Source organism: Cervus canadensis, chromosome 7, assembly GCF_019320065.1.
Source record: "Cervus canadensis isolate Bull #8, Minnesota chromosome 7, ASM1932006v1, whole genome shotgun sequence".
NCBI lineage: Eukaryota > Metazoa > Chordata > Mammalia > Artiodactyla > Cervidae > Cervus > Cervus canadensis.
Window position 1 is genome coordinate 80,328,105 of NC_057392.1, and position 18,688 is coordinate 80,346,792.

Genomic DNA, 18,688 nt, shown 5'->3' on the forward strand with positions numbered 1-18,688 from the left:
AAAAAAAAAATCTTGCACTTAGTCTTCACATTTAAGATCAAGACATAATTGTATTTCTGAAATGTGTTAATTTTCTATACAATAAATTCACTCATTTATCAAGGAATACTGATGATTAAAAACTCAGTTCTGGGTTCTCATCTGGGACATGAAGCTGGGACATAGCCTCTTGGGAGTAAAAATAAAAACAGGCCATGGAGAGATGTTCTCATTGTTTCCTGTCTGCCTTTGCTGTAATTCTCCCCTTCCTCCAGAGGACCCTGTAGGGAGATCCCTGGCTTGGATCTCCTGCTGAGCCCTTGTATGGCTATTGTTCCAGTGGTTATTCCTCAGTGGGACAGCCCTACCCCTGCCCTGCTCCCCAGAAGCTCCCTGTCTCACCTCCCCACTCCATCCTTGGGAAACTAGATGATCTAATGTGGAGTAATTATCTGTGCAATTTGCTTGGGTGGTGGTAAGATACTCCCAATCAGTTACCATTCTCTGTCTGTTAAGTGTAATAAAGAATGACTCTTAATTCTGCCCTGTCCTTACACAACTAAGTCACTGGAGAAAATCTTGAAAGATGTGTTTTTACCCCATTCAGCCAATACTGAGCATTGCAATATCCATGAAGCCTCCACGGGCCTGAAAGTGACAAGGCAGGGACGATGCCTGAGTACTCACCTCTAGATACACTCCCTTGGGCTATCTGCACTTGGCACATGGTAGGTGCTCAAAAAGGTCATAATAGTAATGGAAAGAATATACAAGCAGGTTTATTTACAGCAAAAATAGTGGCTTTCTCAACTAAATCTAATGTAGATCAATGTTTTATGAATCCAGTGATGCTTATATGTGTGTGTATATACATATATATTTATATATTTTAAAAACTTGTGTATTTGGTATATAGGAATTATGTATGTGAACATAATTCACATTGGGGTGTTTTGGAACGAACTGTTTCATTACTGTTTTTCAGGCTTGTTAGAATAATTATTCTTTTGAACTCTAAAATGTCTTCTTTTGCTTCTGTTTTCCTTTTCCTGGCTGACCAAGGGAATGTTGAGGCATTGCAAAACAAATTTCAACTCTTTATAATCTGAAATGAAATTGTGTGAGTGCTATGAACCAAAGCCACTGGCTTTAGTAACTGAAAGAGTAACCAAAGATAACGCTGTAGGTGTCAGTGTTCCAATGTGAACATGTATTTCTGATAAAATATTAAAAAAGCAAACAGTGCTTTCTAAAAGAGGAGCAAATATTATTGGACCTTCTCCCATTCTGTATTTACTACTCCATTTTTCTGAATATATGCTTGAGATAAGGGTAATCAAGATGAAAAATACATAGACTGGTTATAGTCTTAGAACCTGAATAGGGGGAGTATTCTTGCTTAACGTCCCATGGTTATAGTTTTTCCGCATGGCAGGATTTATATCTTTTCATTATTACACTAAGCAGTCACTGTTTGTCTCTGCATACACTGGGAGACAGATGGGGATATCAAATGTGCACAGGAGATATCATTCTCTTCAGTTAGAGATGTCTAATACATCATTTCTACAGGATTTTAAAAAAATTATATGAGCAAACGTGACCTTTGTACTTAGATGAAAAAGTCTCTAGGAAGCAGTGCTTTGTCTTTGTGAAATGGTCAGTTTTAAATTGAATACTAACTGGCATTCATGTTGGTGTTTGAAAAACTATCAAATTTAGAACTCACCCCCAGATGTAGCTGTGAGCGACTTTATCTTACTTCTGTTTTACTGAAGACACCCTAAAATATAAGGTCTATCAGTTAGTGTCTCTTACTATTTTAAAAAAAAATTCTATAAAGGAGTATTCCCTCCTGGAAATGCACAAATTCTTAGGATTCAGGGTAAAACAATGTCTAGCATTTGGAAAGCAAACAGTACTTAGGACAGTGAAAGTAGTTTAGGAGAGCAGTAAATGAGACCACATGTATCTGTTTTCACTGGCAAAGAATGGAACAAGGGTTGTAATTTTACTAACTTTACAAATAACCCAGGATTCAATTTTACTTCGATGTTATCTACTTAACTTCAGAAAGAGCACAAATATTAGAATGATTCATGATGTTAATAAAATATAATGTCTTCTTAATTGAAAATATGTTTTCTTTGGTTTTGTCTTAAATATTTTTTTGAAAATGCTCTTCTTTACATTCTGACTTCGATCTCACTGGAAATTAATTTTGCACTTTTTAAAATTAAAAAATGCTTCAAGCTATATTTTCCTTATCTATTATTCTACCTAGACCATCAGTCATATAAAAAGATTTAGAATTGTATTTATTAACATATAAGTAAAGCTTTAACCAATACTTTAAATGGGAAGCCTTGAATTTGAGTAAGTGAAAAGTGAGAAAAACTGCTTTCTATGGGTCTATGTGCATGGGCTTCCCAGGTAGCACAGTGGTAAAGGAGATGCCTGCCAATGCAGGAGATGCAGGTTCGATCCCTGGGTCAGGAAGAGCCCCTGGAGTAGGAAACAGCAACCCACTCTACTATTCTTGCCTACAAGATTCCATGGATAGGAGTCTGGTGGGCTATAGTCCATGGAGTCAGAGAGAGTCATATACACCTGAGCGCTTGGGTCTCTGTGCAGAGGTCCGCAATTGCTATTAAATACAACATATGCAAGTAAAATTCTAACAATCCAAATTTTTGATAACTAACTTTTTAACATTTTTAATGTCTGATTACTCTAAAGGTTTTTTTCTCCCTAGTTCCTTGACTATTACTTCTACCTTTGTTTCTGCATGAGCACATTTAAAATTATGCCTTGTCTAATTAATATAGAAATAGGTTGAGATCCTGCATGGCTTCACATTTAACCTCTGAATTTCTTTATGACAAAAGGTGATGGGAGAATGTGGCGGAAACATGGTCCCTTTCCTATGAAGAAGTGACCCAGGCAGACTGCCCTGCCTCCTAACCCTCTCCCGACCACAATCTGCCACTAAAGCCCTCACCATAGGGCTGTGCTCCAAGCTAGGGACTCTGGTCCTTAGAGGGTCTGAGATTAATTTGGATTCAGCAAATGTCAGAGGGGATTTCTGTGGCAGGTAATGCCAGATTATAGGGCTTCTAGAGTAAACAGAACCACATCTCTAAATATAATCCACATTTTTGCAACTTGCTTGCTTTTTGGTTGTGTTTTTTTCCTTTTCAACATTTTTTTTTAATTGTAAAATACACACAAAAGGTGTCATCTTAGCCGAGTAGAGTTCCCTGTGCTATACAGTAGATTCTCATTAGCTATTTATAGTGTGTATACGTCATCCCAATCTCCCAATTCATCCCACCTCTCATCCTTGCCTTGGTAGCCATATGTTTGTTCTCTAGGTCTGTCTCTATTTCTGCTTTGCAAATAAGGACATCTATACCATTTTTCTAAATTCCCTATATATATAATATGGATTTGTTTTTCTCTTCCTGACTTACCTCACTCTGTATGGTAGGCTCTAGGTCCAGTCATGTCTCTGCAAATGACACAGTTTCTTTCCTTTAAATGGCTAATATTCCAGTGTATATATGTACCACATCTTTTTAAAATCCATTCCTCTGTTGATGGGCATTTAGGCTACTTGCATGTCCTGGTTATAGAATACAGTGCTATAGTGAATACTGGGGTGCATGTATCTCTCTGAATTATGGTTTTCTCTGGGTATATGCCTAGTAGGATTGCTGGGTCATATGATAATTCTGTTTTTAGTTTTTTAAGGAACCTCCATACTGTTCTCCATAGAGACTATATCAATTTACATCTTCATTGGTGGAGTTGTGAATTGTGCAAATGCCTGTGATGATCTGTTAAAATGAACAGTTACTACATGCTCTCTTCAAAGTCCTTAACTTGGATTTATTGAAGTGATTGTACAAATGAAGGGGTGGTCATTACTAAACACTTGAACATGATCATAATCAACCCTTGGTTAAACAGTTTGTGGCTTAACAGTGGTAAAAATAAAAAATAATGGACAAAGCATCAACATTATTAAGAATTAGCAAATAAACTTACATACTAGAAAACAAATTTAGAATCAGGTATATAATGGAAACCTCACAATCACTTGCTCTGTGCAATCTGCCACCGAGTCTAAGAGGTCTTACTTTCAGTTTTATTCTATTTTGGATAACAACCAGAAAGAGTGTATTCCTAAATACTGGATGCAATTTTAAGATAATGACTTTACTGTAAATTCACTTTGTACCATGTTTTCAACTAGATTTATTTCCTCTGTGGTATGGATTCTCTCTCAGAGCTTTCCGAACATATTATCCAGGCTGAGTGTGACAATTATGGAGCTATAGTCAAGCCTTACATTTTAGGCAAGAAATAACTTGCCAAACTTAATTATATATATAAAATGTGAAAGGTGGGACAACATGGGATAGGGATTTTAGAATGAATAAGAAGAGAGAGTAAATAAATGTAAATAGTTTACATTTCCATTATAAAATGGATACATAATTTTTACAAGTCTAGCTAGAATTTTAAAAATGAATTAATACCAAATTTGCTATTCCCCCTTTTCCATTATTTTAAATAGATTTTCTTACTCTCACATAGAATCAAAATAAATACTTACATTTTATCACTATCTGAAAAGCAAAGATAACTTCAAAAATGCAACTAAAAGCTCTTGGAACGAATTTTAAAAAATCCCTAGCTGTAGCAAGGTTTTTGCTTATTATTCACACAAAAAGAAGGGAGCCCATGTTTAGAGTTTCAAGCAAGATCGCCGGGCTTCTACCATCGATGTGAGGTTGCTGAAGGTCAAAGTAAATCATGCTATTTCTTAATACTGCTTTCATTAACAAATCAGCCTCTTCCATGAAAGGATGAGTGTTTCTAAATTGCAAACTACACTGCAACCGCTAAGAGCCACAGTGAATGAGAAAACAGTAATATTTCCATACAGCAGAATTTCCCAGAGTGGTTCCTATGGAACACAAGCTTCTTTTACTAGGTGTTACTCAAAAAAGTTTCCACGGTCAAAATGAATATGGAAAACACTAGAACTACGTATGTGGTGGGGGGGTTGTTTTTTAATTTTCCTCAGAGGATATTTAAATTAGAACCTTCAATGTGCTGATACGTACTAACTTTCTAAGACGGTATCTTTCCCCAAACTCTTTTGACCCTGGAACCCTATATGAGGAAGGGTATCTTTGGACCTTGTATCCTGTGGAACATGCTGGGGGAACACTCCTACAGTGCTCAACTAATTAGCTTCAAAGTCTAGATGTGAATGAGTTGATCCAGGGGCAATTAAAAAGGCCCTAGTGTGGTATCAAATGGTCAGGTCATTTCTTCAGAGCTAGGTCAGGAATGCTGGTGTGAGGAGCTAAGGCAATTTAGGGGAACATCAAAATCAGTCTCATACTGGGTCAAAGGAAGGAAACAATTTTCTGAGATCACTGGAAAATAAAACCTGATCCAGAGTATGGATGACTGTACTTCCAAATGCACAATGAACTGTTGCCCTTTCTAAACTTTCTGTGTTTCCAGTTGCAAGAGAGTTAGCTCTAGCAACAACTCTGGGTGGGGTGGGGGGGGGGGTGGGGGAGAGTCAGGAAAATCGAAGTATAGTTGGCAAAGAGGTGATTACTCCTCATGTATGGATGAACATCGCAGTGATCCAGTTCAATCATGTAATCAACTTCCTAGAACCACTTCAGATAGGGTTGACGATGCCATCACTCACATAATCCTGCCTGCACAAAATGTTCATGGGTTGAAATCACAACGGTTGTATGCAATAAGGCCCATTTTAAATATCCAAATTGCATGGGCTCCCTGGTGTTCAGACGGTAAGGAATCCGCCTTCAATGCAGGAAACCCAGGTTTGATCTCTGGGTCAGGAAAATCTCTGGAGAGGGGAATGGTAACCCACTCCAGTACTCTTGCCTGGAGAATCCCATGGATGGAGGAGCCTGGTAGGCTCCAGTCCATGGGGTCGCAAACAGTGGGACCCAACTGAGTGACTAACACTTTCACTTTCATATGCTCCTTCACTCTGTAAAACACTCTGTAATACTCTTGCCACATAGACAAAATGCTACAGGCCAACGCCTTCAGTCCAAGGCAAGGAATAGAATGGAGCCTTGATTACCAGTGACATGTACAGTCATGCTGTATTAGAATGGTGACCTCAGGGTCAAGTGCCTTGGGCAAGCTGGTCACATGAAATAAATGCCGGTCTTGGGAACTAGTTTCAGAGTTTTCCATATAAGTATTATTTATTCCTTCCACTAGAAACCTGCAAATACAGTGAGTTAAAAATAAGTTTCCCTGCCTTCTCCCCCTGCCGCCACCCTCCCCCCCGACACCAAATTCCGACCCATTTTAGGAGTACAGATTGCCCCTAGAGCAGCAGGAAAGCTGCGCATTAATGAAGACCTGGGCTTGGCATCTTGCTGGGGGGTCATAAGCACATGATCATTGGTTCCCAGCTTCATTTCTTAAAGACTATAAAACCGTTCCAAAATTTGGCACCATGGGGGCTAATGGCAATGCGAACTTGGGCTAGGAAGCTGGGGTGACGGTTCCAAAGCTTTGGCAGTACTATTTCAGGAAGCTTCACATGCAAACTTCTCAAGTCAATTTCCCTAACTAGACTCAACCTTCCTGTCCCTAGAAAATGGGGCGGCTGGCTAAAGAGCCACGGGGCGCCCCAGGTGAGGTCTGCAGACCCCTGGAGGCTGGAGCCAGCTGAGAGAGAAAGAGAGAGAGTGAGCGAACTCCAGGAGAATGGGGAAGGGAACAAAGTAGCCCGACTTGAGACGTAACTATTCATCGAATTGTGGCTATTTTTGCCTGTTTCAAAAATCTACAAGCCAAAATGGGAGAGAAAGAGGCAGTAAAAAATACACACACTACTTGCTTAAAGTCAGAAATGGGTTAATTCTACAAAGAAAAGTTTAGAAGATGCCTTGTGAACCTCAGTCAGAGGGAAAGCCACACACTCCTGCACTCAGCACCATCTACTAAGACATTTCGCAGGGCAGAGAAACACTGTTTTACTAATTTAGTAGCTTTTCTTCTTCATCTTCACCAAAACAGTAGCATTTTCATTTTACGCAATAACAATGATCACAGAACTTAAAAAGGTCTTTCCATTGTTATTTATGAATTCTGGGTTAAGTTAGAAATAGAAAAAGGAAAATGAACTGTGTGCTGTAACATGCTGACACTGCTTACTCCTGGACTCCAGTTAGAGGGTGGGCTCCGGTAACTTCATAATCAGAATGTCCCGAATCCCCAGACAAACTCAGGCCACTTGGCCCGACGATCCCGTCAGTGATCATAACCAGCATGCTTCCCACAACTCCCTCCCCACCCCACCTCAAATACACACATCCAAATACTGTGCCTCTCAAGAGGCAGAGACTCCAATCTAACATGGTGGCAGGTATTTTGTACTGAAACATGCTACACCTAAAAACAAAACAAAACAAAACAAAACCAAAGTTCTAATTCTAATATCGTAAATTCCAATGTTAGTTTACAAAAGTAAGTACATCGCTTGGGAAATCATTATTCTTTCAGTCAAAGAAAGGTTAAGAGCTCAGAGGGATCCAGACAGATCACAGTCCTCGGCAGCCACAACGGGATCTTTGCATCCTCCTGAGTTCTCTCCTAGAACCTTCCACATTTGAAGAAGGCAGGGGAGGAGGTGGTCAGTGAATGGGGCCTCGGAGAAGCCATAAAGACAAATGCCCACTCTGGAAGGACAAAACCAGGTGGATGCCCTGGTTTTTCAGACACAGGGTGGGGATGCCGTGAATATCTTATTTGGCTGTTTGAACCCAGCATTTTCCATAATAATAAAATACTGAGATTGGAAATGTGACATTGGTGATAAGAAATGAAAAGTAGCAGTTCTGGCCCCAAAATAACTCAATGGTTTGCAACCAAACATTAAAGACTGCTGCCTTTCCACCATCTAGCAGAAGCACATCCCAGTAATTTACTACCAAATTCCAACAGGAGGCTGGGGACTCTGTACTTGGCTTCAGGGGGCACACATGCAATTCTATGCAGCTGCTTCTCAGAACACCGCTTGAGAGACGCTCGAAAGCTACTAGGACAGAAAGAAATACACAAAACCAGGCAGCTGGCGCTCAAGTCAGGATGGCAACCTCAGTAGCTTTCTCTCCCAATGCAAAGCAGCAAACTTCCCAGGGGATGCTGTGACTTATTTGGCTGTGATTTCCCCATCTATCCTTAAAGGTAGAAGGAACTGCGGTATTGTGATTTGCTTTTTTCCACTTTGTACTGTAAAAAAAATCACGGTGTCAGGTGGTAAAGTTTAACAGCTGCCTATTCCATTAGGTAAAGTGTAAGCAAAAGGTTAAGGTCATGCACGATTAGGATAAACACACACAGACTGGTTGGGTGGTACACAAAGTCTATTTAACTAATGAAGGCGGGGGAGGTGACTTAAGGGCGGCAGGTGGTTCTCCTCCTCCCCGCTTCCCTCAGCTTTCAAGAACAGCTGTGGAATAATAAACCATTTCCAAATCTGTTTCTGGGCTGCTGCAGAGCAGAAAGGCTGGGCTCAGGAGGACAAAGCACCCTCGGGACAGCTCTTCCTCTCAGCAAGGGGCATGGCCACATTGGCTCCGACTCACGGGTTACCCACAGCATCTCCTGGGAGTCCTGCCCTGCTCATCGCTCCAGTGAGAGGACACGAAGTCTGACGATCGGAGGGCCCTGTAAGGGATCTTGAAAGCAACTGTAAAAGCAGAATATATGGCACATACGCCTTTAACTTCATACATGTGACTCTACAGCTATATCTATTTTGGACGTTGGATGAAAGAGTTGGGAAAACACGAAGAAACCATTTTCCAGCCTCTCAACTACATTGGCCAAGAGCACCCTCTGTTCATACGGCACATAGACTTAAGACAGTTGGGGACGGGGAACCCCATGTCTGGGATGGATGATCCTAATTGTAACTCCCACACGTTTCACTACATTAAAAGAGACCAGTGTGTTGAAAGTCCTTTAGTCTAAGGCAGCTGAGACCCCGAAGGGTTCACTGCTCTTCTGTTTTGCTGCTATTCCTGAACTTCACCACCATGACTGTTATGTTGTCAGGGCAGCCTCTGTAAAAGGACTGTAAAACGATGCTCTTGGCCCCAAAGTGAGGTTCATCCAAGCGGTCCTTGATGAATCGAACAGCTTCCTCGTTGCTGAAAGCATCCCAGAGGCCATCTGATGCCAAGATCATGAACTCGGGCTGGAGCTTGTCCAGGTCAAAGGTCAGGATATCTGGGTCTGGGATGACCACATTGAGGTTTTTCAGTGGATAATCCCCCAGCGATCGAGACATGGCCAGGATCCCCTGGACCCTCCAGGAGCCATTGAAACTGATAAAACCACCTGGAAAGAGAGAATGAGCCCATTAGCTTAAGCAGCTGCTCTCTCACATCCTGGTGTGATTCGTGCACACCTGCAAAGGGCTGACCTACTGTGCGTGACCTGTCATAGGTGCTCCTGCTGGCTCTGCCAGGAAGGAGGAGTGTTCCTCCTGCATGGCCTGACGTCTGATGCTCTACTAGTAGATCCTCAGGCCCTCACCCCTGGCATCTTAAAGGTCTTCAGGACTAAATCAGTAGGAATATTGAGGGTAGGAGGGATGGATGGGTGAGATCATCAGTTTTATTAGTAACTAAAGGACACCTATGCAGTTCAGTGACTGATAGTAGGGAGCCCCAAGGAGGGGATTCGGGGACATCAGCGAAACAACACTGAAAGGCAGGTCGCTGGACCAGATACGACCACTGGGACCCATCATTAGCATGAGGCCGCCCTTGGTTGTGCCTGTATTGATCACAAACATCTCCCCAGCTGGGACAGGGATTAAAGAATGGTGTACTTTAGCACAGTTGTTAAAGGCTCAGGCTCTTGGGTCAGTCTACTAGGATCTGATTCCTGGCTCTGTTACTTCTAGCTCTGAGTGACTTTAGATGAGAAACTCTCTAATCCTTGGTTTCCCTGGTTGCAAAATTTGGAAAATAATAGTATCTATTCCATCGAGAAGTTGTGAGAAATAGAGTTATTCTATATTAATCAGTTGGCACAGTGTCTGAATATAACATGCACTCAGTATTACCTGGTGGCTCAGATGGTAAAGAGTCTGCTTGCAATGCGGGAGACCTGAGTTCGATCCCTACCTAAGTCAGGAAGATCCCCTGGAGAATGAAATGGCTACCTACTCCAGTATTCTTGCCTGAAAAATCCCATGGCTGGAGGAGCCTGGTGGGCTACAGTCCGTAGGGTTGCAAAGAGTCAGACACTACTAAGCAACTTCACTTTCACAGTATTATCTATTATTATTTTTTCTTTAAGGGAACTAGAACTTTGTTCATTTGCAAGTTATGTCAGATATTTATTAAGTATATGCTCCATGCAGGGCAGTTTGCAGGCTATAAAGTTGGACAAGATCTAGACCTTTTCCTAAAGAAGCAGAGAGTCTGGCAGGAGGGAAAATTCACCTGCATTCACAGCTACAAGCACAGAGCAGTAATTTTTCAGGGAGAACCTAGCACCTATTAAATGCTATAGGCAGGTAGAGGGGAGAGGGAAGATTTCTAGTTGTGATAATCAGGGGAGAGTGAGCATTAAAGCTCAGCTCTGAACGGAACGACAGGTAGGACTTCCATGAGCAGGGATGTCTAAGAACATTCCAGGAAGAGTGGTTTCCCGGGCAAGAGCACAGGCTCTGGAGTCACTGTCTGGGGTTTCAGTCACTGTCATTCACTCGCTGTGTGTCCTTGGGCACACAATCCTCTCTGAGGCTCCATTTCTTTGGTTGTAAAATGAGAATAACATTATCAACCTCATAAGGTAGGGAAAGAGAAAGTGTATGTAAAGCACCCAGCGTAGCTCCCAGCACAGAGTAGAATGCACGGTAAATGACCGCTGACATCACTACGGTTGTACAAACAGCTTAAGGCAGGGAGACAGAAAGATTGATGTGTATTTTGACCTAGACAGGTTGCAGGGTATTGCGACACCAAACAGGAGGGGGACAGGTGTCCAGAAAGGAAGGCTGAGGCCGGAGAAGACACACATAAATATAATAAAACCAATCATTGCTCATTAAGCCCTGCTGTAAAGTACACCCTTGACACAGCACGTGAGATTAACCTCCTTGGAGATGCGGTCTGAATTTGCTCCTGTAATCACTTCCGGGTGGGGACAGGGAGGAAGAGAGAGGATACAGTGGGCTGACGTGTCAGAAGAGAGCGCTAAGGTGGCATCTCAGGTGTACCGTATACACATCCCCACCGTGCTTCCTCAAGAGTAAGCTGACTGTATCCCAAGTCCAGGGTCACAGTGGATGCCTGAGGAGATGCTGCCTTCATAAGCAAGGGAGATCATCAAAGCTTGACAGGTGTTCTTAAAACACCGTGCCATCCCACTGACAGAAAACCTGTCCAGTGCTTTCATTAAAAATTATTCTGCATCTCAAGTAGTCACTGAAGCAGGAGGTTGTAATAAAATTCAATGATTTTGGATTCAACAGTATAGCTTCCCACTGTGAGAACTCAAATGTTGATTAGGTTCTGGGCAGAAGCTGGTGTGCAGACATTGATGGTCAATCTGCAGATTCCCCTAGAGGGCAGGGGCACTTCTTGGGCAGCGACCTGGGGGACCTGAACTCCCTTGGGCAAGAGGGCCTGCCGCTTGGCATGCAAGACACAGGCTACAAGCTGTGGTGGTCAGTTTGGGGAGAGAAGGGGTCCTCCTCTGGACAGGTAGAAAAAACGAAAGTGTTAGTTGCTCAGTAGTGTCCAACTCTTTGAGACCCTATGGATTGGAGCCCACCAGGCTCCTCTGTCCATGGGATTCTCCAGGCAAGACTACTAGAGTGGGTTGCCATTCCCTTCTCCAGGAGATCTTCCTGACCCTGGGATTGAACCCAGGTCTCCTGCATTGCAGGTAGACTTTTTATGGTCTGAGCCACCAGGAAAGCCTACAGGTAGAAAAGTATCCCTCCAAATTAACTATGAAAATGTAATCACCAACTGATAATCTTTCAAGTCTTTGCCAATGTCACCTTAGTGAGACCCACACTGACCACCCCAACACTCCCCTTTCCCTAACGTTCTGTGTCTCTCCATAGCAGTTATCACCTTGTAATAGACTAAATAATTTGCCAGTTTTAACTTTTTAATGATATCTGTCTACTCCATCCCCTACCCCTTCTCAATTCCAGGATGTCCATTTGTACCTCCAGCCCCTAGACGTTGAAAAAATAAAAAAGGGATTCTCTCCCTCCTGCAACTGACATATATACTTAGATCAGGCATTCAGCTTGGAGTTGGGAGTATACAGATGAACAGACCAAAGTTCCTGCCTTAAAGAACTCATGGTCAGGAAGGCAAGACAGATGAAAGGGCCAGATATGTCCACATCCTGCGAAAAGTGACCCAAGAGGTCCACATAGGATGCCAGGGAAAGACTGAAGGGGTACCTAAGCCAGACTGGGGAAGCCTTTGGCTCAGTGTGACAGGGAAGGCTGCCAAAAGGACATCCTGAAACCAAGTCTTAAAGGGCAAGGTCATTATTACCCACTGGACAGTGTGGGCAACACTTGCAAAGGCACAGACGTGTCAGCTCCATGGTTCATTTGGTGGTTAGTAGTTTGGCATGGCTGGAAGGAAGCAGAGTATGGTAAGCAATGGCCCAAAGATCCCATTAGCCTTTCAACAAAGGGCTTTTTTTGGCTGTTGTGGACACGTTGGCCATGAAGAAGGGCAAATTCAGTGGCCATGCATTTGATGGGAAATGTTACAAAGTCCAGTCCCAGCTGCCTCAGTTGCAGCCTTTGTATGGATCTGCTCCTCACTGGGTAAAGGAGTGTCTCTCCCGGGGAATCTCCCGGAAACCGCCTTGGCCACTTGAACAAGACAGCACACAGTCCTTGGAGGCACTGATAAGCTCACCGGCTCTCTTTATCCTCTTCCTCTCCTTCAGCTGGTAGGGTTTGTGATCATGAGACAAAGGAATGGCATTTCCATCCTTGTCACATAGGACCCCGCGCGAGTCACCCACGTTGGCCACAGTGAGGTCTTTATCTGATAGCAGAGCAATCAAACACGTCGTACCTGCAAAACAGAAGAGACAGGCCACATGGGCAGTCAGCGGTGCTTTGAGCTTAAGCTGCTTCTCGAGGTTACTGGCGTCTTCAGGCATTAAAACTGCTCCTGCTGGGTCAGCATCTGACTCCCGCCACTCCGGGAAGGAGGGCTGTTCACGTCAACAACACTGATCAGATCTGACAGTCAATTTTCTTAACCATGTTGGAGTGTCACTGAAATCGGCTAGGATAAGATTATCATTTTCCCCAAATCATTGTTGTCTCTGGTTCTCTTGATTTAAGTGCATATCACACTTAAAAGGATTAGGAGAGAATCAGAATCGGCTTGAAGCTTCAGACAATGGATACTTATTTTCTGCTTCTTGGTGGTGCTTAGGTTCTGTGAAATCCCAGTTGAAAGTGGGAAGACTGGGGGGTGGGCTCTCACTGGGAGCACCTGGACAGACCAGCAGATGACAGATGGTAACAACCAGATCCTATGGAGCCAGGGGCACAGGCTATGCACACAGAGTCTGAGAGCAAAGACCAGTGGCCAGAAATAGGTTGGCTCCAGGGTGTGATGTGGCAGACGATCAGGGGAGAGGCAGGAAAACCTACTGTGATGAGGGAAATGACACCTAGGCCAATAGGAGGTGGGGACTGGAGGTGGTCAGAGTCAGAAGGGAAGTAAGAGTGAAGAGCTGTTTGCCTGGGTCCACAAAGACACAAAAGGACACTTTCCCTTTCCTCAAACTCTTCCTGGAACAAGAATGGATAAAAGCAATAGAACTACAGAGTCTGGTCTAGTTGGAGGTCGTCCTTCTTACCTGCCCATTACCCTCTGTTCACCCCTCACGTTTCTCCTCCCTGACTTCTGACAGTGTCACTAAATATGCAAATACCTGCTGAAATGCACAATCCATTAAGCTCTTGCTTCAAACTAATAATGACCTTCCTTGTTAAAATTATGCATCAATTAGTCTTCATTAATATTTAACCTCCTCATTAAGAAGGTCATATTCCATAACAGAATGTAAGTTGCATCTAAACAGCTCTTTCTCTTCATAGAACAACAGCAAAGGCTGAATTCTTAAATAGACATAAAGAATAAATACAGGTTGATATCAAGAGGGAGGAGAATAATCAGTATATTCAGCTATCACATAGTTCTATTCGAAATTCCATTCTAAAGCCTGTGTAGCTCAAAAGTGCCTTGATTAGAAATGGAAATGCATGAAATGTTGGTTGTCTCAGGATGTCTGATATGAAAGGCCTTGTGAACGGAAAAAAGACTAATCTCAGGATTATCAAAGCAAATCACAAATCTTTCATCTTAAAAAAACTGTAAGAATGAAAATGTAACCATAAGAACAATCCATATGATTAGAAATTGTTATTCTTAGTTTTTGATATTAGCTGCATTCTGGTGTTAAACTGGCCTCACTTTGTGTTCAAGCATCTGCTTGTGTTAACCTGTTGATCACAATGACAGCACAAATTCTCCTAGAAGGCAGACTCTCAGAAGTTTGAAAGGTGAAATGGAGACACTATGCTATTGGGGTATTACATGGTTTGGGGGCATTATTTAACTCAAAGACCCCCTTCTCCTCTAGCTTGGTGCACTTTGAGAAATCATAGCCCAGAAAGGGCTTTGAGGTCCCCATATGAGGGAAGCAAAAGGATCTACTTGGATGAGCTATGAGCTCCTTCCACACTCCCATTTCAGGCACAGCAGCTCTATATCCATTGTTATCTTAATTGAGCTGCCATGTATCTTTCTTTCTTCTTTTTTTTTTTTAAAGAGAGAGGTCATACCTATGGTCAGAAAAAAAAAATTGAGATTTAATTGTATATGGGTTAAAAAACCCCTGAAGGATTTTAAGTAGGATAGTGATATGATGAGATCTGTGTTTTATAAGATCACATCAGTGGCTTTGTGGAAGGTAAACTGGAAGCAGGGAGAACTGGGAGAGTTCATGAGAATCTGAAATACTGTAGTAAACAAAAGGATGGAGGATCAGTGACAGATTACTGAAGATCAGAACGGACAGGTGATAGAGAATAAGGAAATACAGGAGAGGGGAGAATTCAGGATAATGTCCTGGTGTCTAGAACACAGTGGGGAGGGGCACTGGGTGCTCCATGGACAAGCACGTAAGGAAACGTCTGCCTGGGCTTCTGGGAAAGGCTTTCTCTCTCACCGAAGGAGACGCCATGCAGAACACAACCCGTTTCTTTGGCCTCATGTGGCTCCTGTGTTTCCCGGAGCTGTGGCAGCCATGTTGTACCACGAGGGGCTACAGCTCAGAGTCAAGGCTCTGTGCCCAGGAGGAGCAGCCAAGGGGTGAGGAACCTGAGTCCCTGAGACATCACAGGACTTCTGAACCAGCCTAGACTCACCCTGTTCTTGTTCTGGGAGACAGCAAACGTCCTTCCTTTTTAAGGCTTTTTATGGTGGGTTTTGTTGTCATTTCTTCTCGTGGCATCCTAACTGGTTCAAGGGCTCCTAGTTCAGTAAGGGCGTTTCTGGGTGAGAGATTTCGTCTGACTGCTTTGCTTCACTCACACATGAAGATTCACGGCTTGCTAACTTCTCTGTCCAGAACACAATCCCATTGTTTCTATGGGTCAATAAAATCTACCTCCTGATGTGGATTTCAGGAATGTACTGCTTTGAGAAAGTGGAAACTGCCTGTGACAACAATAGACTCTTAGATCGGACAAAAGGGGTGTGCCCCAGATGGCAGAATGAGAGTTGCAGGCAGCGTTGAGGATCACTGAAATGGTACCATTCTCCCTCCGCAGAAACCTGCCTGTGTCCTGGGGGGAGGCCCACGCGTGATCGAAAACAAAACACGATGCTTCACTGTAAACAACTTATTGTTTGGACTTTGCAGTCTTAGCTCAGGATTATAAGAGATAATTTATAATCTAATCTTACATTATAGCAGAATGTAACTACCTTGTGGTTGAGAAAAACACCAGAAAAACATTATGCCCAAGAGGAAACATGCCAAGCCTTTTGTCATTGGGCCTCTGTGTTCTCTCTGCCTAGCATAGTGCCTGGTCCTTGATTTTGTGCACATGGTGATGATTCAGTTCAAGCATGATATCTTCAGAGGCCTTCCTTGACGGGGGAATCTAATTTCCTCTTGATGTCCTTTATTGCCCTCATAACACATAATTATGTAAATATCTTGTTTATTTCTTTAAGCAATTTATTTAACACCAGTCTTCCCCTGTACAACATAAACTTCACAAGAGTAAGACTATCACCTGCTTGTTCTTCCTCCTATAATGGTGAAGTCTAGAATACTGCAGACCTCAGTATTTGCTGAATAAACAAATTAACAGAGAAGTGATAAAGAATCACACACTCTCTCTGGTCCTGATCGAATATTACGCTAAGCACCCACCGTCTTGCTCTGAGTATATCAAACCAGTTCAATAGCACACTGTACAACATCTTCTAGATATTGCCACAGCAGGGAGATACCCAACTGCAGCAAAATGCATTTTAAACACTGATCAAAACATAAGGACCCCCCTGTACATGTATAAGCATGCTCACAGGCACACTGTTAGCAAGTAGGCGGAAGTTCAGCCTAGGCCTGGCCCTAGCTCTTTCCTCCAGTCCAGGCTCCTGGGCCAATGCAAATGAAACGGGGGTAGGGTGCCCATCCTCAACAGCTTCCAAAGCCATAGCACATTGGGACGCAATAAATGCATCACGGTGACCATTACATGAGCAACCTGTGTCTACTTCTGACCTCAATGTGTCCTTCAGCAAAGCAGGCACGTTTTTGTGTTGTTCTATTAATTCTTATTTTCCTTAGGGAAGAACACACAAAGGCCAATTATTCATTAGCCTATTCCTCTAAACCAGCATGTTCTCTCTTCATTTAATTTCTAGGCTGCAAAGTAAAAGTACACAAGAAAATCTGTTCTGGACTTATCTAAATATTTTTATTGGCTAACATTATTCAGTGAATTTACCTGATGAGCTGGAGAAAAATGTAAATCTTAATGAGGGATAAGTAGTTTGGGACATCTCAGCCATCTTTTAAAACCCTAATTTAAAATGTTCCTGGTGAAATGAATAACAAAGTAGTAATAGTTTGTTCAGTACTACCAATGCCATTAGTGTTAGGCACTCGGTTGTGTCTGACTCTCTGCGACCCCATGGACTGTAGCCCATCTGGCAAAGAATACTGGAGGGGGTAGCTGTTCCCTCCTTCAGGGGATCTTTCCAACCCAGGGATCGAACCTGGGTCTCCCACACTGTAGGCAAATTCTTTACCATCTAAGCTACTAGGGAAGCCCATGAACCCACAAACACACTTGCAGTTGATTTCCTGACACCTTATGGTGGAGAAGAGGTAGCTATTATTCTTCAATTTTAGCAGATGAGAAAAATGCGACTCAGAGAATTCAAGTGTCATATTCATGATTACATGACTCAGTGCATATGTACTAAAAGACCAAATTGACTAAAAAAACCAGGGAATCCAGAATTATTAGTAGTAATAATAACAATGACAGACCTACTCCTTATGCATTTTACTATAATGCTAAACATTTTATTTATGTTATGTAACTTAATCTGCACTACCTATAAGAAGGCATAATTATCTCCAACTTACAGATGGGGAAACTAGATCTCAGACAGTACAGCAATCTGCCCAGGTCACTCACACGGACTGTCTGATTCCCTGGGCCAAACCTTTGATAAATTAGCACTCCTCCTTGCTCTAAACTGTTCTCTTCCACCTCCAAGAAGGAATGACTTCTGTAACCAGTTTCTGCATTTCTGTGTTTTGAATAGTCCCCATCAACTTGCCCCCTCTTGTAGTATAAACTAGTGCATGTTACAGAAATGTTTGTAAACCAGAAGAAATTCTGATTAGTGTGACATGAATTTCCTTTCATATAACTGTAAGTCTGGATTAACTTAAAGCTGATACATTTCAAATTCTCAATAATGATCAGTCAGAAAGTATCTGAACTTCTGCAGGGAAAAAGCAATCGACTTGGATTAGCTTTACATCCTTTCCAGCTTGAATATTTTGCTGGTTTTGAATAGGAACTGCAAACTCCTCTGCCTTCAGGTGTAAGAAAAAGCTTATGACCCTCTTGGAGTAGCTTCACCCCTGTACTTTTGACAGGATCCTGGGTTCTGAAGATGTTTTTCTACTCTAAGAATGGGCAAGCATGAAGATAAGAGACAAGTGACATCAGGTTTCAGTGCTGGGTCCATAGCAAGCAGTGGTGGGGCTGGTGGCAAGCTAGAGAATGCACGCTAATGGGGCAGCATTACCTCTGCAAGGAAAACGGCTGCCAGCGGGGAACGTAATAGTTATTCAATGTGAATAGTTATTCAGATTTTTCAAGAGAAGCTGTTTTTATGTGAACTCTGACTTATGATGTTGACCACTTTAACTACAACGCAGGCCACACCTGGCTATATTTAAAATGGATAACCAACAAGGTCCTACTGTATGGCACAGGGAACTCTGCTCAGTCTGGATGGGAGGGGAGTTCGGGGGAGAAAGGATATATGTATATGTATGGCTGAGT

At 42.6% G+C, this 18,688-nt stretch overlaps 1 protein-coding gene across 2 annotated transcripts in view; it reads right to left on the reverse strand.

Annotated features, from left to right (window-relative positions):
• Nucleotides 1–3,845: 3,845 nt before the first annotated feature.
• PPM1L (protein phosphatase, Mg2+/Mn2+ dependent 1L) overlaps nucleotides 3,846–18,688 on the reverse strand; it is a 319,305-nt gene continuing 304,462 nt past the window's right edge. For both annotated transcript variants that reach the window (XM_043473838.1, XM_043473839.1), the window contains exons 3-4: nucleotides 12,978–13,139; nucleotides 3,846–9,405 (exon numbers count right to left, since the gene is read on the reverse strand). In XM_043473838.1, the coding sequence (XP_043329773.1) occupies nucleotides 9,059–9,405; nucleotides 12,978–13,139 (509 nt within the window). In that variant the 3' untranslated portion in view covers nucleotides 3,846–9,058. The remainder of the gene's footprint in view (nucleotides 9,406–12,977; nucleotides 13,140–18,688) is intronic.